Source organism: Haplochromis burtoni, unplaced genomic scaffold, assembly GCF_018398535.1.
Source record: "Haplochromis burtoni strain Fernald_Lab_line unplaced genomic scaffold, NCSU_Asbu1 Contig_199, whole genome shotgun sequence".
Taxonomy (NCBI): Eukaryota; Metazoa; Chordata; class Actinopteri; order Cichliformes; family Cichlidae; genus Haplochromis; species Haplochromis burtoni.
Genome location: NW_024582560.1, coordinates 139,601 through 161,051, shown reverse-complemented (window position 1 = coordinate 161,051; position 21,451 = coordinate 139,601). Strand labels below are relative to the sequence as shown.

Below are 21,451 nucleotides of genomic sequence, written 5' to 3'. Positions count from 1 at the left end.
CCCTGTGTGAAGGGGGAAGCTGATGATGACTTTCCTGCTAGGGGAATTGTAGACTTAATGCCTATAGGAGGATTTGGCCAGTGAGTGTAGCAGCAGACTTCATTTATGAGGAAAAGGGGGAAATCTGTCTCATTTAAATACATTGTTGAACAAAAGCTTTAATAGTGGAATAATGCACATTCTGCACTTTTGTTCCATATCTGGAAGTACAAAAAGGTTTAAGCACAAGGAAAGATTGTGGTATCGACAAGGAAAATATATGCAACTAACTACGCTTTCCTTAGTTATTATCAGATATAAATCAGATTGTGAGGTGCTCAATATTGCTCAGTATCAACAAGGCTGCATTTGTTCTCAGCCTAAATGTCTTAAGCTTAAAATCTCTACATAATCATTCATAATCTCATTCAAAAAATCTACTCTGTTTGGTGTAACCAGGGCCGCCAACACCAGAGGGCAAATTAAACTCATGGTTCTCTAGTGATTTTGTATAGCTAATGTAAAGGTGCTTCCTTGTCTGCTAACAATGAAATGGCTGAAAGCTGCTGTGCGGTGGGATACAATATTACAGATGCTACAAAGATTGAGATAGCTTCGGAAAAATAAAGCTGGCCTCAAACCTGCATTCTGTCTGAAGACCAGCAAAAAGACTGGATTATAAAGAAGTCTACAAAACAGCTCTCTAGCTCGATCACTGTAAACACTTTCCTGATGAGTTTATGGGCTCAGGCACTTTTTTGTTTATGATCATTTGTGACATTAGCCACTCGCTCATTGGCTAACAACCTATTCAGTCACAAGCCACTGGCCAATAACTGAGCGGTTTTACAGTCAGACCGGCCTCTACTTGTCACATCTGTTATCGTTTTTTGCAACAAAGGCAGAGATGGCAAAATCGCTCATCTTCATATCAGAACTACAAAAACAAGCATGTGGCATCACAGTAGCTACCTCCATCTGTTATATGGTCTATGCACATTTACCAACAGCCAACAAGGTGGAAGTAACTTTAGTATTTTACCCTGTGTGTTTTACATGGTGCAGAAAACTTTTATTATTCTATAGTTTACATATTTTTATTTACTTTTTATTTGCATGTTTTTATTTTGAAAGTTTAGTGTTAACTTCCGATCCATATCTCTCCAGTTAAGACAACGATCTATACCTGCTCAATGACCTGCTATAAAAATGCAGGGAGACACAGCAGAGCAGAGAAACCAACAGAAATATATGGCTGCAAATATTACTTAGAGCTCCTGTGAGCAAACCATGCTGTTTGTCTGTTTTATAAAATACTCAAGCACTGCAGGCAGATAGCCAGAAGCGATCGGGTCCTTGTGGAGTGCAACAAGAACGGTAAAAGAACGACTGGCAGACAGGTGGGACTCGGTTTCAGTCGTTCTTCTGCATGGCACATCAGAGTGGGAAGTGTTAGAGTATTTTAGAACTTGTTTGTACTTGTTTTTGTGCCTAGTCTGGCTTTTATGTAGTAAATTCTTTTTTTAATTACTAATCAGTCACCCCTCTTCCTTTATATTCAGGGGCGTAATTTCCAGGGGGGTTATTACCCCTCCCATAATCAGACCCAACCAATATAACCCCCCAACCCAATAAAATTATGAATTATCTTGCATAAATACGCTGTAGATTCTCTTAACTCATTTCAGGTATTACCAGCAAAATAGTTGCATGTTTAATCATCTAGGAATTTATTTATTTAGACAGAGATCTTGACCCCCCCAATGTTCAGCACAAAGTTATGCCGATGTTTATGTTCTCCACCCGATTAAAAAAGTCCTCATTCAAAATGTAGAATTCATTTTTGTTGTGCATTATTGTTTTGTTTTTTCCTTTTTTAAAAATTATTTTTTAAGCTGCAAATAGGAATGTGGTTAGCAGTGTAGCTAATGTAGCTTGCAACATTAGCTAGCTAACAGCTAATAACAATTGGAGCTAAAAATTCCTTTGATGTAAATGAATCTAGTATTTTTAACCTGCTAGAGGCATTTTGTCACAGTTTTATCTCAGGGCCAAGTATTTAAACCTCTAGTGTGCGTGCTTTTCAGATTATGACATGTTGAGCTCTGTGCTGGTGAAATATGAGTTTTGAATTCCATAAAATGAAACTTGGCTCTTATCTTTTTGTGAATGATTAATGAAATAATGAGTGGCTAGCACAATTCTGATATCACAAATGGGAAAGAAGAATAATGATTCAAAACTGATGTCATTAAACAGAATGTTTTATATGGTAGATGATGAAAAGAAGTGGAAAGTCTTCAGTCATCTGTCCTGGATTGACATATTGTACCCTTGTAGAAAAGATCAAGGCCTGGCCTCTCCTCTCCAATGAGCACCCAAATGTCTCTTTTCCTCATTCTTGCATGCCCTATTTTTGGATAAAAGCAATTCCAGTGAGGCATATTGTTATGAAAATAGGAGCATGACGAGAATGTTGAAAATAATTTTCAAGCCTTAGCACCATTGTTGTGATTGTTGTGCTTGTTTGCGGTCTGTAAGGGGGTTCCTGCTGATTCACTGAAGTCCGTTATACTCTGACACGTCTGTTGATTCATTTTGTTGTCTGACTTCGCTTTGTTTTCAGCCAATGTAGAGACACAAAGCACAGACTGAACTTGACGTGAAAAGGCGCTTTCAGGCAGGAAGTAACAACACCCCTTCTTCCCCCCTCACCCATGTCAGCACTTTGCAGTTTCGGTTCAATCGCTTCCCTTTTTACCAAGCGACATCCAAAATGCACTCTTAAATGTCCATTTGCATATCATCATTGTCCACACATGCACAGCTCTGTATGTTTGCACTGCAGCACAAAAACAACAGGTGGGGGGGAAACTCTTGCGGTGTTGGGTGTACGTATGAATTTTGCCAAATATACCTCAACCAGACATCACGTGGTTTCATACCAGTTTCGCCGCTGTGAGCCGATAATGTTATTTGTTTAGTTCGGTGACACTTTAAACACTTCTTCTCTGACAAGAAATACAGAAGCGCAGTCTTCCCCCTGTTTATTAACAGATCACTGCATGAAATAACTGCTACAATACTCCGGTGAACCAGTTACATAATTACAACTGTAAATAGGAATATTATTTCAAAATGATCAAATGAAACAGTTCTAATCTTTTGTCTCCAGCTGGCAGCAGAATCTTCTTGGCTCAGTGTGTGTATTGATTTTGTTGGTTCTCTCATCTGGTATGTTGACAAGAGGCAAATGCATACAGAGAAGCTAAATGACAGCTATTTAATTTGGTTTCAGTGATTGTGCAGGCTGCTGTTACCTGAAGAGAAAGGATGCTGCAGGTTCTATTTATAGGACTCATATGCATTTCCAGAAATTGTGTCTTTTATTCAACAGGTTTTCTGTTGTTGTTTTAGTTGTTTTGGGGTTGTTATTTTTTTAATGTGAGAATAGAAAAAGGTTATGATATAGCTTGGTGCAAGTTTCAAGGGTTTTACAAATAGACTGTGTTTACCATTGCGTTCCTTTGATTTCTTTCTAGGCTGGATAGCTAAACCTTAACTACAAACCAAGTATCAAGGTTGAGTGTGCCTTTATTGCAACTTTATGCAGGGGCAGAGCTAACCGGTGGCCAGCGACTGAAATTTGGCTACTGCTTTGGGCAACCTACACCACCAATGCTGAAACATGTTAGGGGGTTTGCACCCACCACAGAGCTGCTAGCAGAAAGGCTGAACACAGAATATGGGGGAGATCAACAGGATGTAAACAATGCCACTTTTGCCAATTTGTTGCTGTGGTTTCTGCGAAATGCTGACAAAGTCATCACAGACATGTGATTTTCATCACACCAGAAGGAAAACAAAGCCAAAAGCATGATCACGGCCGGCCCCTGTGACTGATGTGTAGTGAGTAGTCATGACTTTGGGGTGTCACTGTTGCCGGTGGTGTCAGTAAATTCTGGGTTGTAGAGGCTCTTGAGAAGATTTATCGCGTCACTTGTGCAGGAGGAGCTGAGTCTACTTTTCTGCTCGACAGATGTGCAGTTTACATCTGCAAATTTTGTGGTCTATCAGAACTTGTCCGGGGTCCACAGTTCCCGCTAACTGTCAGCTGTAATTGACATTTGGAAGCTGGAAGCGCTTTGATATCTTTGTACAGCCTTGCAGATCAAGTAGCTGCACTTCAGACCCTCAGACAGCTACTTAGAGGGGCCCACGATGGGTGGGAGATAAGGTTAGAGGATTTATCAGCTCTGAACCTGTTATTGACTGACAACTTCAGAAGGCTTGTTCATTTTCCAATTACGTTTAATTAGGACCTTGTTCTTTCCTTTTAACTTCTGTTCAAACTAAAGAAACACATCCTCTGCTGCTATGCTGAAAGGCAGCTTCACACTCTCTCCAGCACAGACGTTGCACTTGTCTCCATCTTCATCTAGAACACATCTATTCCCTGTTGCTCTCTACTGTGTCACAATGAATTCGTCCTCCTTCTTTAAGGCTCTCATGTTCGGGAACGAGCTAAGGTCAGCCTCAGCGCAGACACATTTTATTATTCATTACATTGTATTCTTTCCAGCACTGCAGTGTCTGGCCTTGCTGGCGGTACAAGTGGAATCACAGAACAAGTGACCTCTTTTATAATTCACACTCTTAAACGTTTTCTATGTGTTCAAGGTTGATATTATTCATGCAATGTCGAACACATAATCATACACGAGACAGTATAAACACAGACATTCAAATTGATATTGATATTCGGACATCATCAGAGTTTTTCTTAAATATTGGGTCCAAATTGCTTAAGTGCAACGCGTCACAGTGTGAAAACGATTGTTACAAAAAATCAAGACAAAAATATCACCTCAAGTCAAAACAAACAGAACTAATGAATGATAAAAGTGAACATAATGAACATAATCACAGGTGTCTTTTTCAAGTTTCCTAGTAAATAGTTACAGCAGGATGTTGAACCCAGAGGGGTTTTCTATATCACAGATCAAGCTGATGGCAGTAAGCTGTTATACCGTTACAGGAAGTAGAGCGAGCATGGGAAATGAAACGCGAGCACCGTTTATAAAAGACGAGGTGGTTCAACGAGTGATGGGTTAAACATTTTTCAGAGAGTTATTTGTGGCCTGCTGCTTTGCACGCCACAGACAGCATGGAGACGCTTCTTCTTCTATTTCCTCAATTCAGCTACATGCCCCCAAAGGAGGAAGCATATTTCAAAATGTTTGGTCCAGTAGGCTTACAGACACCAAAGATGAAGGACGACAGTAGCAGGTTGGTGTGTGATTTTCCGTCATTTTTAAATGTTTACCTGTTTTCTGAAGTTGAATATTTTCAGGGGGCTTTAGCAATTTCTAACAGCTATTACAAGAAATTGGAGCAGTACAACTTTAATCAACCAGAAATAGATTCAGCGAGCGTTTTTGTACAAAGAAGAAATATTTTAATCTGTAATATTCACGACATGTCTCCGTACCTTGTAGATTTGCCTTTTCTGTGCTGCTCAAAGCTGCTATAGCTGACACCATATAAGGCTGTTGAACTTAAAAGCTGCCGTCTTCCCTCATAAGGGTCTCCACGCTTTTCTTAAAAAACACGTCAGCTTATGTGACTGAACTTGCAATCTGTACTATGCTGCAGAGCTGTTGTGCAATTCATATTGTGTCATGAAAGCCACTTCAGAAAGTGTGCCTTTAAGGAGAAAAGTTTGCTGCAATTGTAAGTGCACCTTCTGGTCTTTTATATTTGTTCTCCCTTGTTTGCAGGCAGAAAGACAAAGAGAGGAAGAGTCGGCTTAGCCTTTTTCTCACCAAGTCAGGCTCTCACGAAAACGTCAGTCCCAGTAAAAAGACAGCTACGACACCCAGCAAGTGAGAAAGAAAAAAAAAATCCATTAACTTCTCATGCAGGCCGTGGTATTTTGCACAAGCGTTATCCCTTTTTAACCTCAGATTTCTGTACCCTCCATGACTCATTACACACTCACAGATAAATGACATCTAGTACGTGTCTGTGAGAATCCAAGACATTTTTTTTTTTTTTGCTGCATCATTAGAGGAGAGCTGACCGCATCTCTGATTTGTTTCACAGCATCTCAACGGAGGCAGCTTTGCAATGGAGCGACTCCTTTGAAGAACTACTAAAGCACTCAGGTCAGATTAATGCCTGAAACTTTTCAAAAATGTTGTGTCGAATTGCCGTCTAAAACAGTTTCCTGTGCTGTCAAACGCTTTGCTTCATTTGAATTGTAAACTGTAACACAGTGTTCGAAGCGCTAAATAGTTAATGGGGAGTGCTGTGAGAGTTTCACTACATCTTTTAATGTTTGTTAACACAGATAGTAATACAGAAACTGTGCAACTTCCTCCCTTCGTCACAGATGCCGCACAGAAACACTGTGACCTGCTGTCGTTTTGGCACGGTTAACAGATCCATGTAATAACATCCACACTTTTGAGCACACTCACACATATTATGGTTAAGCTGTTTCGGGATAGTTAAACTGACTATAGAGCTGAGACTCATAGATTATGAAGTTTTGGCAGGTTTCCACAACACACTGAAATGTGGAAGCTACATGTCCTTAAACAGCTGTAGTTACAGGAGCGTGACTAACAGTGTTTCTCTGTTTCTCTGTTTCTGTTTCTTTACATCAGATGGGGTGGAAACCTTCTCTCAGTTCCTCAGGACAGAGTTCAGTGAAGAAAACATTGAGTTCTGGTTGGCCTGTGAAGAATACAAGACCACTGATTCTGAGACAAAGCTGCTGTCCAAAGCCAAATATATTTATACAATTTTTATTGAATCCGATGCCCCTAAAGAGGTATGACATATGCCTTTTTTTACATCACAAACGGCATGGATGTTGTGTTGCTAAGCTGGGCTTCAAAAGCTTAACCCCCCCTGGAGTGCAGTTTACCATTTTTCTTGGCTTATTTGTCAGTGAGGGCTGTTGACAACTTGAAATATTTATATTATCGTAATAAAAAAATAACAGTAGGCGAATTCTAAAGTGCTGTGTAGACAGGAGCCCGCAGCAACTTGACCTTTGCAAACAATCATTAGGAGCAGCAGCTCGTCGAGGTCATGTGTTTAGCGCTTACACGGCTGCAAAGCAGGTTGAGTTATTTCTGTGCGAGACAGTTGTGGTTTAAAAGGTTTCCACTCACTTTGCAAAGATGATGCGACCACCATCTGATATGCTTTCAGGGCCCATAGCATATTTGACCGTTAAAGAGTTCTGCGTCTGGTTTGAGGTTTTCACATTCCTCTGCAAGAGTGGAGAGAGCATCTCCCACACACTTTCAGTCTAAGATGAGTGCATATGTAAATCTGAAAGAGGGTTTTCAGAGCAGCGCTGCAGTGGCATTATTGCACACAAGTACACAGCTCGAGCGATTTGAAGGGAGAAACAAATGTAAATGAATGCAACCTTCAATACTGATGGTAGACGATAGCGTAGTTTCACACGCATGCATATTTATTTTGAAAGCTGCTGGTAGTTTTTCAAAGGAAAGTATCTTAAGAATATTTCAGTCTATAAAGGGCATAAATATGGTTTTGCCGCCAGTAATTAAACATTAAAAAGCCAGTCACGAGAGTAGGAGGCAGAAAATTAACCTCTATCTGTGATGATATCTAAGAAACTGATGTGTGTCAGTGACTGTTTAAACTCAGATTATCTAGAGTTGAAATATAGTGTCAACAAAAACACGCACGGGGAAAGAAAACTCACGCTCTGAGCGCAGTTATGAATAACTCACATTTTGGCTTTGGAAAGCGATCCATTAATGTCAAGGTGAGGTTTGACATTCTTAACCTTTTTTAAAAGATCCTCTAAAGCAGGCACAGCAGAATTATTTTCTCTTAAGAAGAGCATCTTGACATTCTGAAATTGACTTTTATTTGGTGTCGCGTGTGTGTGTAACCTTCTGAAACATCAAGATGTGGAGTTTCTCCATTGTTGTAAACGACTCCACGCAGCGCTCACTGCGGGTTTCGGGGTTTCCCCTCTCTTATCAGTAACTTGCATATCTACTCAGGCCTTTGTCTAACCCACTGTCTGCCCCTGCTGCAAACCTACGCAGAAATCCCAAAATCGGGTTGAAATGTACGTGGGCAAGTGTAGAGTTAACATGTGTCCCTATTTTTCATTCAGATCAACATTGACTATCACACCAAGACGGCCATCCAGAACAACATGGCAAAGCCCACAAAGAGCTGTTTTGAAGCAGCTCAGATGAAAGTCTACAGCCTGATGAAAAAGGACTCCTACCCCAGGTTCCTGCAATCTGACATTTATCTGCGACTCACCAGGAGGAAAGGGCCCGGAGCCACCATGTTTCGCAGAAGGTCACGCTCCTGTGTATTCAACGACAGAGGGGAGGCCACGACCGAACCCTCAGCCTGGTAGCTTGGAGGAGCAGTAGCTCACTCTGTGCGATGGATTAATTATTATATTGCAGCACAACTGCTGAAATATAAAGTGTGGTGCGGAAGTTTATTATTTTCCACAGGTTTGCTTCTGCAGAGTGCATTATTTTTTTATAACCACCGTTGCCACAGTGGATTACTCCACATGCACAGCACTGTGACAGCATGCCAGCAATAGTAATCTAAATAACATTTTGGGAAGTACATTTGTTTGCTTTCTTGAATGCACAGACTGCTACAAATCTTAAACGCGTGTGCGGTAAATGCGTGGCTACAGCTAGAAGCTGGCTAGTTTAGCTTAGCATAAAGGCCGTTAACAGGAGATTATAGGCACAAAAGCTCTGTTTCAGAGTCACAAAATTCAAGCGCAGTTCCTCTAAAGCTAATTTTGAAAGCTTTAAGCTTTATATGTTAACAGTTCATTCTGTGGAGAGAAAAAAAGATAGTATTTAAAGAAGTTTCACTTCATTCTGAGTCTTTGTGATGAGATACGCTAACGGGCTGCGGGCGGTAGCTTTATGTCATGCAGATAGGAGAGTTCACAGGATTAACCTTCAGCTACAAGAATAATCTCAAAGGTTACGTCACAGCCATGTGGTTATCTGAAAATAATGGACGCCCCCTGGTCAATCAGAATTGAATATTCTCAGTGGCCATTGTATGAAACCAGGTTACTCCGCAGCATCTGTGGATTGATCTATTATCCATTCTTTTCCTCAGAGGCGCTTTACTTGTGGATTCAATCTTTATTGATGATTTTTAGATATTTTTTTTAAATCTCACAAAACTTGAATGACAATGTGATAGCTAGCTGGAGACAGAATCTCAGATGAGACGCCTCCTCCCCACTGACAGTATCCAGCCAGCCGTACAGGCAGCCACACTGAGGCAGCCCTCGTGACTTCAGACTGGGTATACTTCATTTGGTTTGTTTTCCGATCCAACAACAGCACCTTAAAACACCATTAATGCAGTCAATGCAGCATACGAGCCAATTTGAATGTGTCTCATTAAAAGGAATTCATGAATTTATCCTTCTATCGCACTGCCCACCTGTCTCAATACTAACTTGCAGTGACAGCCTGCTGCAAAAGTACAGAAACTTTTTGTTTTTTTACAGATCTCTTATTTCTGCTGTTAATCAAAGACTCATTTTTTCACACCAAGAAAATGTATCTGTGCTATTTGAATACTAATATTATAAATTATGATTGCCTTTTTTTCCGTTTGCTACCACCTAATAATTTATGTATTATTCATATGTCATCATACGTGTTGACTTGCTGTAAATGATGTGGAGTAACTCAAATAAACACTTTCTTATAAAGCACTTTTAATGAGGCCTTCAGTGGCATTAATTACTCTGAATGGCCGCATCTAAATGTGAAAAATCGAGCTGTAGTGTGTGCATATTACACTAGTGGGGGAAATTGTGATCTTGTGTAGCTCCCTATTCCAAATCACTGAAAAATTAATAGTCCGTATCAGGTCCCACCACTCTAGCACGAAATTATTCATGTTACTGTATATGTATGCACAAGCTATACTTCTTGTAAAGACAAATGTGTATTAATTCAGAATTGTTGCCCCTGAACTCTTGAATATGCATGCAGACAGACGACATCTAAGTACTTAAAGCGGTACATACACACATAGTGCTGGTTTAGCTCATTAACACAGATGTCAAGGATTCAAGAATGCTTTAAAGGGATAAAGTCAATCTCAGCCCAAGTACCTGTCACTCTATAAAACCTGTGCAGAATACCTCACATTTCCCATTAATTATGCATCCATCTAGATGGCAGCAGCAGCAGCATGCATACACTGCAGTTCCTGCTGTCTTCTCATACCAATAGTCAAAGAAGGAGTGTGGGGTGTGGGATTTATTGTAATGGTCTTTTAACAAAGGTAGTAGCTCTGCTGCCCTCCCAAATACATCACAGCATAAGATTAGTTGCCCGCTAAGACTTTGCTGGCAGATTCCGTGTTTCTTTCCCCATTGGCATTTAAATTCGAAGCTCTGTCTATGCTAAAAAGCCTCTAAAGTCACCCACAAGTTAAAGATGTATTGTGGAACTGCTGAAGGGAAACAAAAGAGTAAGAAAGCAGTTTGCCTGGAGATATGAGGCTTGTAAAACACAATGAATACCAGTCTAAGAGGAGTTTAAAATGAAAAAGATGTGTTATAAGGTGGCTAACAGTGGATTTTACAGACACTTTCTCCAGTATGTTTTTGTTTTAAAAGATTACTCAATGTAGACCGAAGAGCGTCAGCAGTTTATGTACCTGCCGGGCTCTTGTCTCCTTTTTGAGAACAAGTTTGTCCCGTCTCCGGAGCCTGTGTGGCTCAAATTTAGCAAGAGATTTGCTGACACCCAGGCTCACATATTGAGTTGCGAAATCTTCCCCCATTAGAAATCCATTTGCACTTGATGTGGTTGACCTGCAAAGATATTGACACACTTCAGTATATTTCACTGTAAACAGAGGGCCATGTCGAGTTTAAAAATCTTGAGGTGAGAGTTTGTATTTTGTATTAAACCTCCACTGAAGTAACAGAAGCAGCGAGGCACCCATTTATGCTGGGAAAAATCAGCACTGCTGATTCTTAAAGTGGCTCCATGTTTATCAGTGGACTGGGGGCAGGTTTCTGGAGGAAGTAGCCTAAATCGTTTTTAGGAATAATGTCAGACTGAAGGCAAAATGAAACATTGAAACACACGTTGTCAAAAAACATGTCAGTTGCATAAGATCTATAGGAGCAGGCTGAAATAAGTAGCAACTGTACGTATAAGTGGGAATGTAACATTTAACAATTAATAAAAGAAAAATACATAACATGTTTCACCAAGGACAAGTCGATGCTCTGTCAAGATTTTTACTGTTGTTTATAGAACAGTTACATTTGAAGGTACATGAGCAAGAAAGAAAGGCAGAAAGCCTGCTGCTGTCTTTTAATATCATGTAAGTCAAAAGTCATCACCTTCAAGAGTTCGAAATCTAATTTAAATCAAGTGCTGATCGCATCTTCGCTCTGCACCAATCTCTACCCCACAGTCTTGAGGAGAACAGACAAACCCCCCGTTCGAGTTCAAATGAATAAAGCAAGCGGAGCGCACAACAAAGGGAGACAGGCTGAATCAGAGCCGTCAGTAATTACACAGGATGGTTGACACAAATGTAAAGATAGGACAACTAGAGTGCCCCCATGTGTATAGTGAAAAAACTGCATCTCTACTTGCTGTGGGAGTAGTGAGACGCTGCATACATTCTAGGCCAATTTATTAGGTACACATTACTACTGGTGGGTCAGGCCCCCTGTTGCTTTTGGAACTGGCTTACTTCTTTGTGACGGAGATTCAACAAGGTGATGGATGTGGTCAACAATGGTACTCTGTGATGTTTAAAAGATGCTCAGATGGTACTAAGGGACCCAGAGTGTGCTAAGATCTCCTTCATCACCCTCAACCGCTGATACAAAGCAGGATGGATCCATGCTCTCATGTAATTTATGTTAAATTCTGATCCTACCATCTGAATGAAAGACTCACTGGACCAGCAACAGTTTTCCAGTCTCCTGTTGTCCATCTATCCAAACTATAGCCTCTGTTTCCTGTTCTTAGTTGACAGCAGTGGTACCTCTTTTGCTGCTGTAGTCCATCTGCTCCTCTGCATAGCTTCATTGTAGCCAGTGGTCACTGGGATTAATGTTGCCTTTCTATCAGCTCGAAGCAGTCTGGTCATTCTCCTCTGACATCTGACATCAGCAAGTCATTTTCACAGAAAGAACTACTCCACACTGGCTATTTTCTCATTTTTGCACCATTTTCTATAAACCCTAGAGATGGTTATGTAGGAAAATCTGAGTAAATTAACAGTTCCCGAAGCATTCACACCAGCCTAGCATCACCTTTTAAGTCTATGTTAACGAGCAGCTGAATAGGTGTGCTTAATAAAACGGCGAGCTGGTGAGCTAGTCAGTATTGCATTATTGATGAGCTACCCATTAGTACCTATTAATATCTTAACAATAACATAGGGCACATTGAATTTCTTTCCCGTCGATGCCTTTTATTCAGTCATCTATCCTCTGGGTTAATGCTGCTGTCAAACAGCACCTTTGTATTTACATGGTGATATATTAGATTTATAAATTTGGAATTAGATTTTATTATGTTTTGTTTTATGATATTTTAGTGATTATGGTTATATTCTAACACGGAGTGGAAAAATGTCTTTATTTTATTAAGTTATTTATGTAAAAATTAGACAGAGAACTTCTCTATTGCACCACTGCATTTTCCTTTTCAAATATAAACTTCAATTTAAAAAGACTTTTCATGTCTTAATGAACACCATTTCTCAAAGAGTTTTACTGCAGAAATGAATAGTCCACAGTTGCCACTGGCTCAGGATGAAATGTACCTGTTTTCCTAAAGGATGGTACCAATCTAACTCTTCGTCCCATTGCTTCAGTTTGCATGTTTTCCTCCATCTGTTCTAGTATCTGTATCTCTGTTTTGAAAAAAGATTTGTTTTGTTAAATATAATTGCAATTTTTGTGTGGTCCATACTTATAGCATATGAATATTCCAATTTAAAATCCTGGTTTTCACCTTCGGGGCTCTGTATGGTAATCACCTGCCTGCTTCACAGGGTTAGGGTCTTGCAGCCTGTGCTTGTTATCATCTCAAAATCCAGACTAAAAGCTAAAGTAATGAAGTCTTCGCAGCTCTAAGGACTCGTGAATGTGAAAACTTGTCTTGTTAAACCGGCATTTTTGTAGCTTTTTACTTTGTTTCTGTCTTATTTCAGTTGTTTTTAAATTCCTTTTGATGTCCTGGTGTTTTTTTTCTGACATACAGCATTTTGTGATTTATGTCTTGGAAACTGCTCAATGAATATAATTTACTTACTTCCTTAGTTACATGTAAATACTGCAATGTAATACGTCAGCCTTTTTTTTAACTGTTTCCTTGCTTCGCTCCTTCCTTCTTTGATATGTTTTCTTTGCAGCATGTAAGGAGTTTTAAAACATCTCACATTTTGCTTTTTGACTTAATTAATAAAATACAATTTCAACAAAGGAATTGTTCTTTGTAATAAAAAAGAAAAACATTTGAAGCCTTCTCCACAGCGTTATTTCTGGCCGCATTTTGGACCTTTTTTTCATCCTTTCTGTGTCTGGTAATTATTTATCAGTAACTAAATCACTGTAGCTCACGGCAATTGAAATGGCTTTTCAGCACAAGTGGCCAACTTTTTAAAAAATCTCATCAACACAAGAGGGTGTTTTTTTAGCATATTGTAACAAATGCGTTCTCTTTTACTAAAAGAGCCTTTTTAGGCTTGCGTTGAGCCCTTTTATTCTTGGATTCTCTTAACTTTTCAGAACTAGAAAAAACATCCTGGATGCAGTGAATGCGCAATGAGAGCACACCTCAGTATAGTCCACACGTCTTTCAGGCCATGGGCTCTTTTGAAAAACAAATTCCTCAACCTGGTGTGTCTACACACATGCAAATAAGGGCAGCCTGGGTGTTTTCCATCACCTGTGTGATCACCTTGTCATTTACATTCTTGGTTTGTTTCGGCCCATCACATTTGAGCCAGTGGTCAACAAGGTCAGCAGGCTAAAGCATTCTAGAAATACTTATGATGACATCTATATGTATGACTTGTATGCAAGCAACAAAGTCAAATGAGAAGAGGACTCCTCCATATATAGCTCCTGGTCCGTCATGCTGTTCTTTGATGCATTAGAAAGTGAGAATGACCGCCCTGGGGTTGATGGGTTTGAACACACAGCAAAATACATTCATACAGCTGCCAAATGCTATTATTTACATTAAGTGAGATGCATCATGGAAATGTAAAATATGAAAAACATTCTCCCTCAAACAACAAAGTAGATATTAAATGAAAAGCTTAAACATTCTATTTGTGAAAGACGAAAAGTATGTAATGGACCTAATGTGAAAACAAACCTCTTGGGGTAGTTTATCACACTGTTAATGTGTGAGGGTGAAAAACTAATTAGAATTGTTTGCCCCCGATTTGTTAATTGGTTGTTTTTTAAGACTTCTCCAAGTTTTAGAGCTAGAAACGTCAATGCAAACTTGCACACACGGTTGACCAAATTAGCTACATCCCCCCAAAAATGTGTCTAAAATACGGCATTGTTTGCAGTGTGTAAGTCAATATTTTGTATAGCCGTCTTTATTCTTCAACACAGCCTCTTCTTTGGATGTTGGCAGGATGTGGGGCTCGTGTTCCAGATGAGATAGAAGACAACGTTCTTTTAAACCGTGTTAAAAGTCATTGTGGTTTTGATTTGACGTATGTATATATTCTGTCGGTGACGTATGAAGGGGCGTCATTAATTCAAACCCTGATGCTATAAAAATCTGTGTATGCTTTGATGAAGTCGAAGATTAATTCCTGTCTGCGTACAGAGTGGTCTTCCCACGCGTGTATTCATTAAAATCAATTGTTTGACCAAGATCTTCTGGACCAATGGTTGTTTGTACTCTCCTTCCTCAATATTTGAACCTTAACACTGTCTTTTGTATTCTTCCCTGTTAATGTGATCCCACATTGCTTCAATAATATTGAGGTTCGGGCTCTGGGGAGGCCAATCCATGACTGTTAGTGTTCCACTGTTTTTCTATCCTGTTATGCTTTTTCTGCATATACTGTGTTTGTCATGTCATTGTCATGCTGACAAATGAAGCTTTTCAATCAGTTGCTTTCCAGATGGTATTTTTGTGTTAATAATTTCAATTTTGACAAGCTCTTCAGCACTCCTGGCTAAAATGCAGCCCTAAACCATGAGACAACCTCTGCCACATTTTACAGATGGCTGTAGACATCCCCAAGAGTTGGGAGTTTGCCTTGTAATCAGAAGGTTGCCAGTTCAAGCCCCAGCTCGGACAGTCTCGGTCGTTGTGTCCTTGGGCAAGACACTTTACCCGTTGCCTACTGGTGGTGGTCAGAGGGCCCGGCGGCGCCAGTGTCCAGCAGCCTTGCCTCTGTCAGTGCGCCCCAGGGTGGCTGTGGCTACAATGTAGCTGCCATCACCAGTGTGTGAGTGGGTGGATGACTGGATGTGTAAAGCGCTTTGGGGTCTTTAGGGACTAGTAAAGCGCTATACAAATACAGGCCATTTACCACCATTGCACCTCTCTCCTGACCTCCTCTGTCACCAATGATGACAGTTTAACCAAAATTTTCAGTTTGGGATTTACCACTAAATTTTCACTGCAGGTCTTGTGTGATCGTTAAAAATGGCTTCTTGACAGCCACCCTTATACTTAGACCTTTCTGATGAGGTTTCAGTGAACAGCAAATGAATCAACTGAAAGGCCAGATGACTCTCTTGGGTCCTTTGTCAGGTCTTTATTGGATTGTTTTCCTATTTCTTAAGGACACAGCTCTCAGATACTTTTCATCTGCCACCTCTTCTTTTGTCCTCTACTTGTCCATTTTCCTCAAATTTTTAAGTAAACACTGCACACCATGCTCAGATAGGCCACTTTTTGGTTAATAGCTCTTTGGGAATCGTTTTTTTTTATTGCAAAAATACTATTTTATTGCTGTAAACTGTGTTATCTTTGGCATTTTTTTACAGAAAGTAATGAAAACAAACTGTGTATTTTGGCTCTTTGCTAAATATGATAAGTTTAACATATGTTATATGTTATGTAATATGTTAAGTACCTCTTTCATGGTTGAATGATTCATAAGTCAGTGTTATGTACTGTAAAAAAAAACAAAAACAAACAAACAATGAAAAAAATCCTCTGAAAATTATCAGGTAAAAGGAGTGAATTGAAATATCCAAAGAAAAATTTAAAAGGCCCTTCATAAAGCCTGGAAATGTATTTCTCGGGACTGCATTGGGAAAATCACGCGGCACTCTGGCTTCTTGGAAGCATAATATGAAGAAATGAGGGGTAGCTCAAGACTTTTGCACAACACAATATAGTAATGGTTACACAGCATCTGCCCAACACCAGCATGTTAGCATTCCCACTGTTGGCATTCCAGGCTAGCATTAGCATTTAGATTGAGACTTTAATTTTCTGTCAGCACAGATTGGCTCTTGCGGTAGACTAATCTAAGGACATAAAACATTTCTATCACAACACTTGAAGGCATACCAATAAATCAGAGCTGACTTGTGCTATTGTCACATAACACTGCTAATATGCAAATGGAAGGATGACGAGGCTTCTCCTTAACAGCAAATTTGTTTATGGAAATTTGCATATGGCCAGGATCTTCCAGAGCTTCCTGATCACCGATCATTAGTTTAGTTAAATCATATTCTAAATCTCGCATGTTGTGCTTTGCCACAGCAGGCCCTGTATCCTATATTCTTAATTAGGCTCATTTTTGTTTTTTTGTTTTTTTTTGTAAAGAAAAGAAAAGAAAAGAAAAACAACTTGATTGCAGTTCTTACTAAGCAGCAAATAAATGACTGTAAGAAATTCATGTGCTGGAATTATTTATTTATTCAGCCTTGGTGTGATGCAAGTATCTCCCATGTCTAGGTTAATGTTGGTCAACAGTTAGTAGAATTGAAATCACAGTCAAGCTCTCTCTTCCTCAAGGTACCGCAGACATGGACGGATGCCCTGTCTCTCCCAACAATAACACTTTGCATACAGATTTCCATATATTCCACTCGTGCTGGGCGTGGGTCATTTAGATTTGTTCACTCACTCGACTCTCTCATTTCCAAACAATCACAACCCCATCTTCAGTCTGGCAGGATCTTATCTCTGTCTCCCTTTGTAGAGGACGAGGAGATGGCGATAAAGTGAGTTACTGCATATTTGATTATTCGGCCTTTACCATTTTCAGCAGGAAACAACTTACAGCAGCCATGTGGAAAATGCCAAAAGGCTTTCCATTCACTGCAAGTCTAACTTTGGACTGTGTCTATTTCTGAAGGGGTCTTGTATTGATAGGAGGTTGCTCTCAGGTGCTTGATGCATTTAACAAATCTTTGAGATGTCTTAAAAAGACGCTTTGCAGGTACGGTTTGCAGGCGGGGTGTTGTAATGTGGGGGGTCACAGACATTTGGGCTAGTGATAGATCTTAATGCTCTTTTCAAGGGTAGATTCTGTTGCTTTCCCACGGATCCACTTGGGGATGTTGAGACTTGGAGTGAGTCTGTGGACAAAGTCCTCAGCTGTAAAGGTGAGAGTCTCTTCTGATTCTGGATGATATATATTTGCTTGCATGTGCATGGTTCCCACTCGCTTACTCTGGTCTGTGACTTTTAGCCGGGCAGATAGCTTTCCGGGAGTTCCTGAAGTCAGAGTACAGCGAGGAGAATATACTGTTTTGGCTCGACTGCGAGGAGTACAAAAAGATTAAGACAGTCCCAGAGATGATCTCCTCCGCCAACCGGATCTACTCTGAGTTTGTCCAAACAGAAGCACCAAGACAGGTAAATAATCTGAGCATATAAAACAGGATTTTGCTGGAATTAAATTTTCATATTAATTTTTTAGCAGTTAGTAGATCTATAGTTGCATAGCATCTGCAATAAAACTGTGCATTTCATGGTGGTAAAATTGCAGAAATGTAAGCAGATTTCTGTGCAGACAGACAGCAGGTGATGATGGAAGGAACAGCTGTAATGTAGTTTTTGTATGACATTGCTTGATTCCAGATCAACATAGACTGCAGTACAAGAGAAAGCATTACAAATAACATCTCCAAGCCGACCCTGACTTCGTTTGATACAGCTCAGAAGCACATTTACAGTCTGTTGGCCAGGGATTGCTACCCGCGGTTCCTAAAATCTGACATCTATCAGGGACTCCTGAGGAGAAATGATTCAAGGTGACTGTATTAAAAATGACGGCCTCTCAGGCCGAGGCTCATGATGTCTTCAGCTCAATTCTGATCTGCTGTAGCACTCTTTGATTTCAGCATGGATAACAGGTTTATCCTATACAATCCAGATCCTTAGTCTAGTGGAGGTAGTTTTTTTTCTTAGTCTGTGTGATTTAGTAGCTTAAGTTGAATTTACAGCTTGTATTATACTTTATCCCTTAATTAAGTAAAAAAAAAAGTGCCTATAAGTCTTTTCTTTTGTTTTCTCCCCTCCTACATACAGTTAATAATGAAGATAATTCCTTTATTGTAAAGTATTATCAACGCTTTATATAACACTTCGTGCAAATATAAACTGTCTTACGCTCTGAGAACTTCCACTTTCTTATGCGAATAAATATTGTTACATTTCTGCCTCAGTTTTGTGTTCTATGGAACGTTTTCTTGTCTGCTTTGCATGCACTTCTTGAAATATCAAAAAACAAAACCTGACATCCGGGTGTGGTCTTTTTGTATGCAATGCAAATCACCTGGGTTACTGTAATGTGGTCATTTGTCACACAAACAGCAGATGGCAACAGAGTTCTTTACATCCTTCATTAAACAAGAAGCACAGCCTGGGGACAATGAAATACTTGAGACTTCCACTAAAGTTTGTGTGTCATCTGCTCGGCAGTTTTAAGAAGTCAGAGCGTTTACGTGAAGAGGAACTGCATGAAACAGGAGTCTGAATCTACATTTGCCTCATCAGACGTGGGCTTGTGGGTGTGCACTTTCAGTCACAACTAAGTTAGTTTCATGTTATCCCTAAAAAGTATTTTATATCCCTTCAAAATGTTGTGAGGCAGTACAGTTTTTAGAAAGTATGACACAGTTCTCCTCTGCGTTTGTTTATTTCTGGCAGGGACAGGGTGAACTTTACTAGCTCATATAATAGTCTATGCAAAAATAATGCAAATGGAAGAGAGCACACTAAAAAACAGGCTCTCTATTACTTTGTATTTAGACATAATGTTCAGGTCCACAAAAACAAGATAAAAAAGAGAAAATGTTCATATGAAGGTAATATGAATCAACATAATGAATGTCAAGTACAAAATACCACTTTTTCACTGATGTCCCTTTTTTTGTTTGGAAAGTGGATGTGGGCGCAGCATGGTTTCTCCGTGTGACTACTCAGTGGTGGATGGACATTTTTTTTTTCAGTTTCTGTTGGTGGTACTGAGTGTGAGGGCTGGCGGGGGGATTTATTTTAAGAGCTGTTTCAGATGTTTGAAAGACGGCGTTCTGTTTTGTGCAGACATATTGCCGCAACTTCCTCTTCTTTGAGACAACGCTGGTGGCTCTCACCTCTTTGTGGGAGGAAGACTAAGTTCACTGGGTTTGAAAAACAGGGTGTTTGCTCTACACACGCATTCATGAAGAAATGTGTAGCCGAGCAAAAACTGCAGGATACTGAGCGCAGGAAGTGATAAAGACAAAAACGAAAGGTTCTGAAGAAGGTTTGGGTTCTCACAGTCACAACATTTGGAGGAAATTCACGGATGGGTGTTGCGACCGGTAAAGAAAATGAGATAACAATAACAGTAATGTCACCACAGGCACATCTGCATTTTGACAGAAAGTGTTTCCTGTCACTCACAAGAAAAGTACAGACAAAGCACTGTATACCTCAGAAGAAACTGATTACATTTACCGCTACACATGAATGAGGTTATGTACAGCTCCTTTTTTTTTTCACAGACAAGACTGTTGTTAGTTGCTCTTTTCCCCTCCATGCATTCTTAACATGTTCTTAACATTTGTTAACTCTTCAGCAGCCAGCGGCTTTCAATTGATTTCACAACAGAGGGAATCTTGTGAAATCGTGCAAACATCTAATGTCAGCCTAATGTCATTATGGGTGCCATAAAGACATTAGGATTCATTCTTTTAGCTGAGAGCGTAGATTTACTGAAACTTTACAGCAAAACATTACAAGTGAGTGAGGTGAAAGAGTAGTATGACGCTGAAATCAAAAGCAGATGATGAAAACAAATGAAAAGTTATCGTTAAAAATCTCCAATAGCAGACTACCAGGTACAGTAAAGCAGCTGAGAGAGGCTTTTTGCTATAAGGCAGGCTGCTACATCAGTACTAAACTAAAATACTTCAGCAACTGCTGGGTGATTTTTTATTTTATTCATTTGTTGATGCTTGTTGATGATTTCCAGACAATAAATTCAACTCTATCTTTCTTCCCACGTTAGCTTTCTGTCTTAAGAACACACGAACGACAACAGATTAAAATTAGCTTGTAATGCTAACCTTTTCTTTTCTTTGGCGCTATCATTAGTCATATGAGCAAATAAATGAACTTAAAGTGTCCCAATGGCACGGCATGTTTTTCAATACTGCTAGACAGACTGCTGTGGGAACAGACAAGAGCCATATTTGTAGCATACTGAATAGCATTAGCATTGCAGTCATGCTAGGATGCTGAAAGTGGCACTCTTGGTTCAAACACCATGGGTCCTGATGACTGTCACTTTGTCTTTGCCCTTAAATGTGGCTTTTAAACAAGTGAAACAGCAAAGGGGTGTACCAAGAAACTAACCAACAGTGTTCATCTGTGAAGCACGCTTATATCTGCTGAGTCATTTTACAAGATAGCTACAAAAGGAAGACAGAGAGCAACGCTGACCCATTTTTTAGAGCAGCTAGAACCCTTAATAACTGGTTTCCAAGTAAAACGGATTTTAGAATCAATTAGTGAATGACAGCTGTAAGGAAACCTCAACTCTTCTCAGAGATGCAGGGTTAGCAGCTGTTTGGCCTTCTCCTTGTTGAGGATTTAGTTATACACTACAAGAACTATGATGCAATATGATGAGGCATAACTGGAGCATAAGTGGACAATCTTCATTCATACATTTTTTTGTACATTTCACAATAAAATCTCATCTATTTAATGATAATAATAAGCTAATAATAGAAAGTACTACTATTTAATATTTGACACAGCAAGTGGCTCCAGAAATTAAAACATACATGAATTGTCCAAAGAAAAAGAAAGAAAAACAGGAAACAACTGTTAAAGCAGTTCATAAAATGTTATTAAGGTCTCATAAAGGTGTAACCTAACTGACTAGTATTTCATTGTAAAGTTAACAGTCATTAAAAAGGGGGGGG

At 39.7% G+C, this 21,451-nt stretch overlaps 2 protein-coding genes across 3 annotated transcripts; both read left to right on the top strand.

The window, feature by feature from the left end:
* The first annotated feature begins 5,051 nt into the window (after window positions 1-5,051).
* rgs18 (regulator of G protein signaling 18) lies at window positions 5,052-9,764 on the top strand. Its single transcript, XM_005935701.3, has 5 exons — window positions 5,052-5,268; window positions 5,760-5,864; window positions 6,085-6,146; window positions 6,651-6,817; window positions 8,153-9,764. The coding sequence occupies exons 1-5, from the start codon at window positions 5,147-5,149 to the stop codon at window positions 8,405-8,407; spliced, it is 711 nt and encodes a 236-aa protein (XP_005935763.1). The 5' UTR covers window positions 5,052-5,146; the 3' UTR covers window positions 8,408-9,764.
* Window positions 9,765-17,154: 7,390 nt separating this feature from the next.
* Window positions 17,155-21,335, top strand: rgs1 (regulator of G protein signaling 1). 2 transcript variants are annotated; one of them, XM_005935702.3, is made up of 5 exons: window positions 17,155-17,251; window positions 17,386-17,469; window positions 17,556-17,635; window positions 17,722-17,888; window positions 18,114-21,335. In XM_005935702.3, exons 1-5 carry the CDS (start codon window positions 17,241-17,243, stop codon window positions 18,288-18,290), a joined length of 519 nt encoding a protein of 172 aa, XP_005935764.1. In that variant the 5' UTR covers window positions 17,155-17,240; the 3' UTR covers window positions 18,291-21,335. The 2 variants fall into 2 exon arrangements, with proteins under 2 accessions (XP_005935764.1, XP_014193398.1); XM_014337912.2 differs by lacking the exon at window positions 17,386-17,469 and having other exon boundaries at window positions 17,156-17,251.
* Window positions 21,336-21,451: the final 116 nt, after the last annotated feature.

Bases quoted from the DNA above. Each gene is read 5' to 3' on its own strand.
- rgs18 (XM_005935701.3), top strand. From the start codon at position 5,147: ATGGAGACGCTTCTTCTTCTATTTCCTCAATTCAGCTACATGCCCCCA. The intron at 5,865-6,084 runs GTGAGAAAGAAA...TTTGTTTCACAG, and splicing joins ACAGCTACGACACCCAGCAA to CATCTCAACGGAGGCAGCTT. The intron at 6,818-8,152 runs GTATGACATATG...TTTTTCATTCAG, and splicing joins AATCCGATGCCCCTAAAGAG to ATCAACATTGACTATCACAC.
- rgs1 (XM_005935702.3), top strand. The intron at 17,636-17,721 runs GTGAGAGTCTCT...TGTGACTTTTAG, and splicing joins CAAAGTCCTCAGCTGTAAAG to CCGGGCAGATAGCTTTCCGG. The intron at 17,889-18,113 runs GTAAATAATCTG...GCTTGATTCCAG, and splicing joins AAACAGAAGCACCAAGACAG to ATCAACATAGACTGCAGTAC.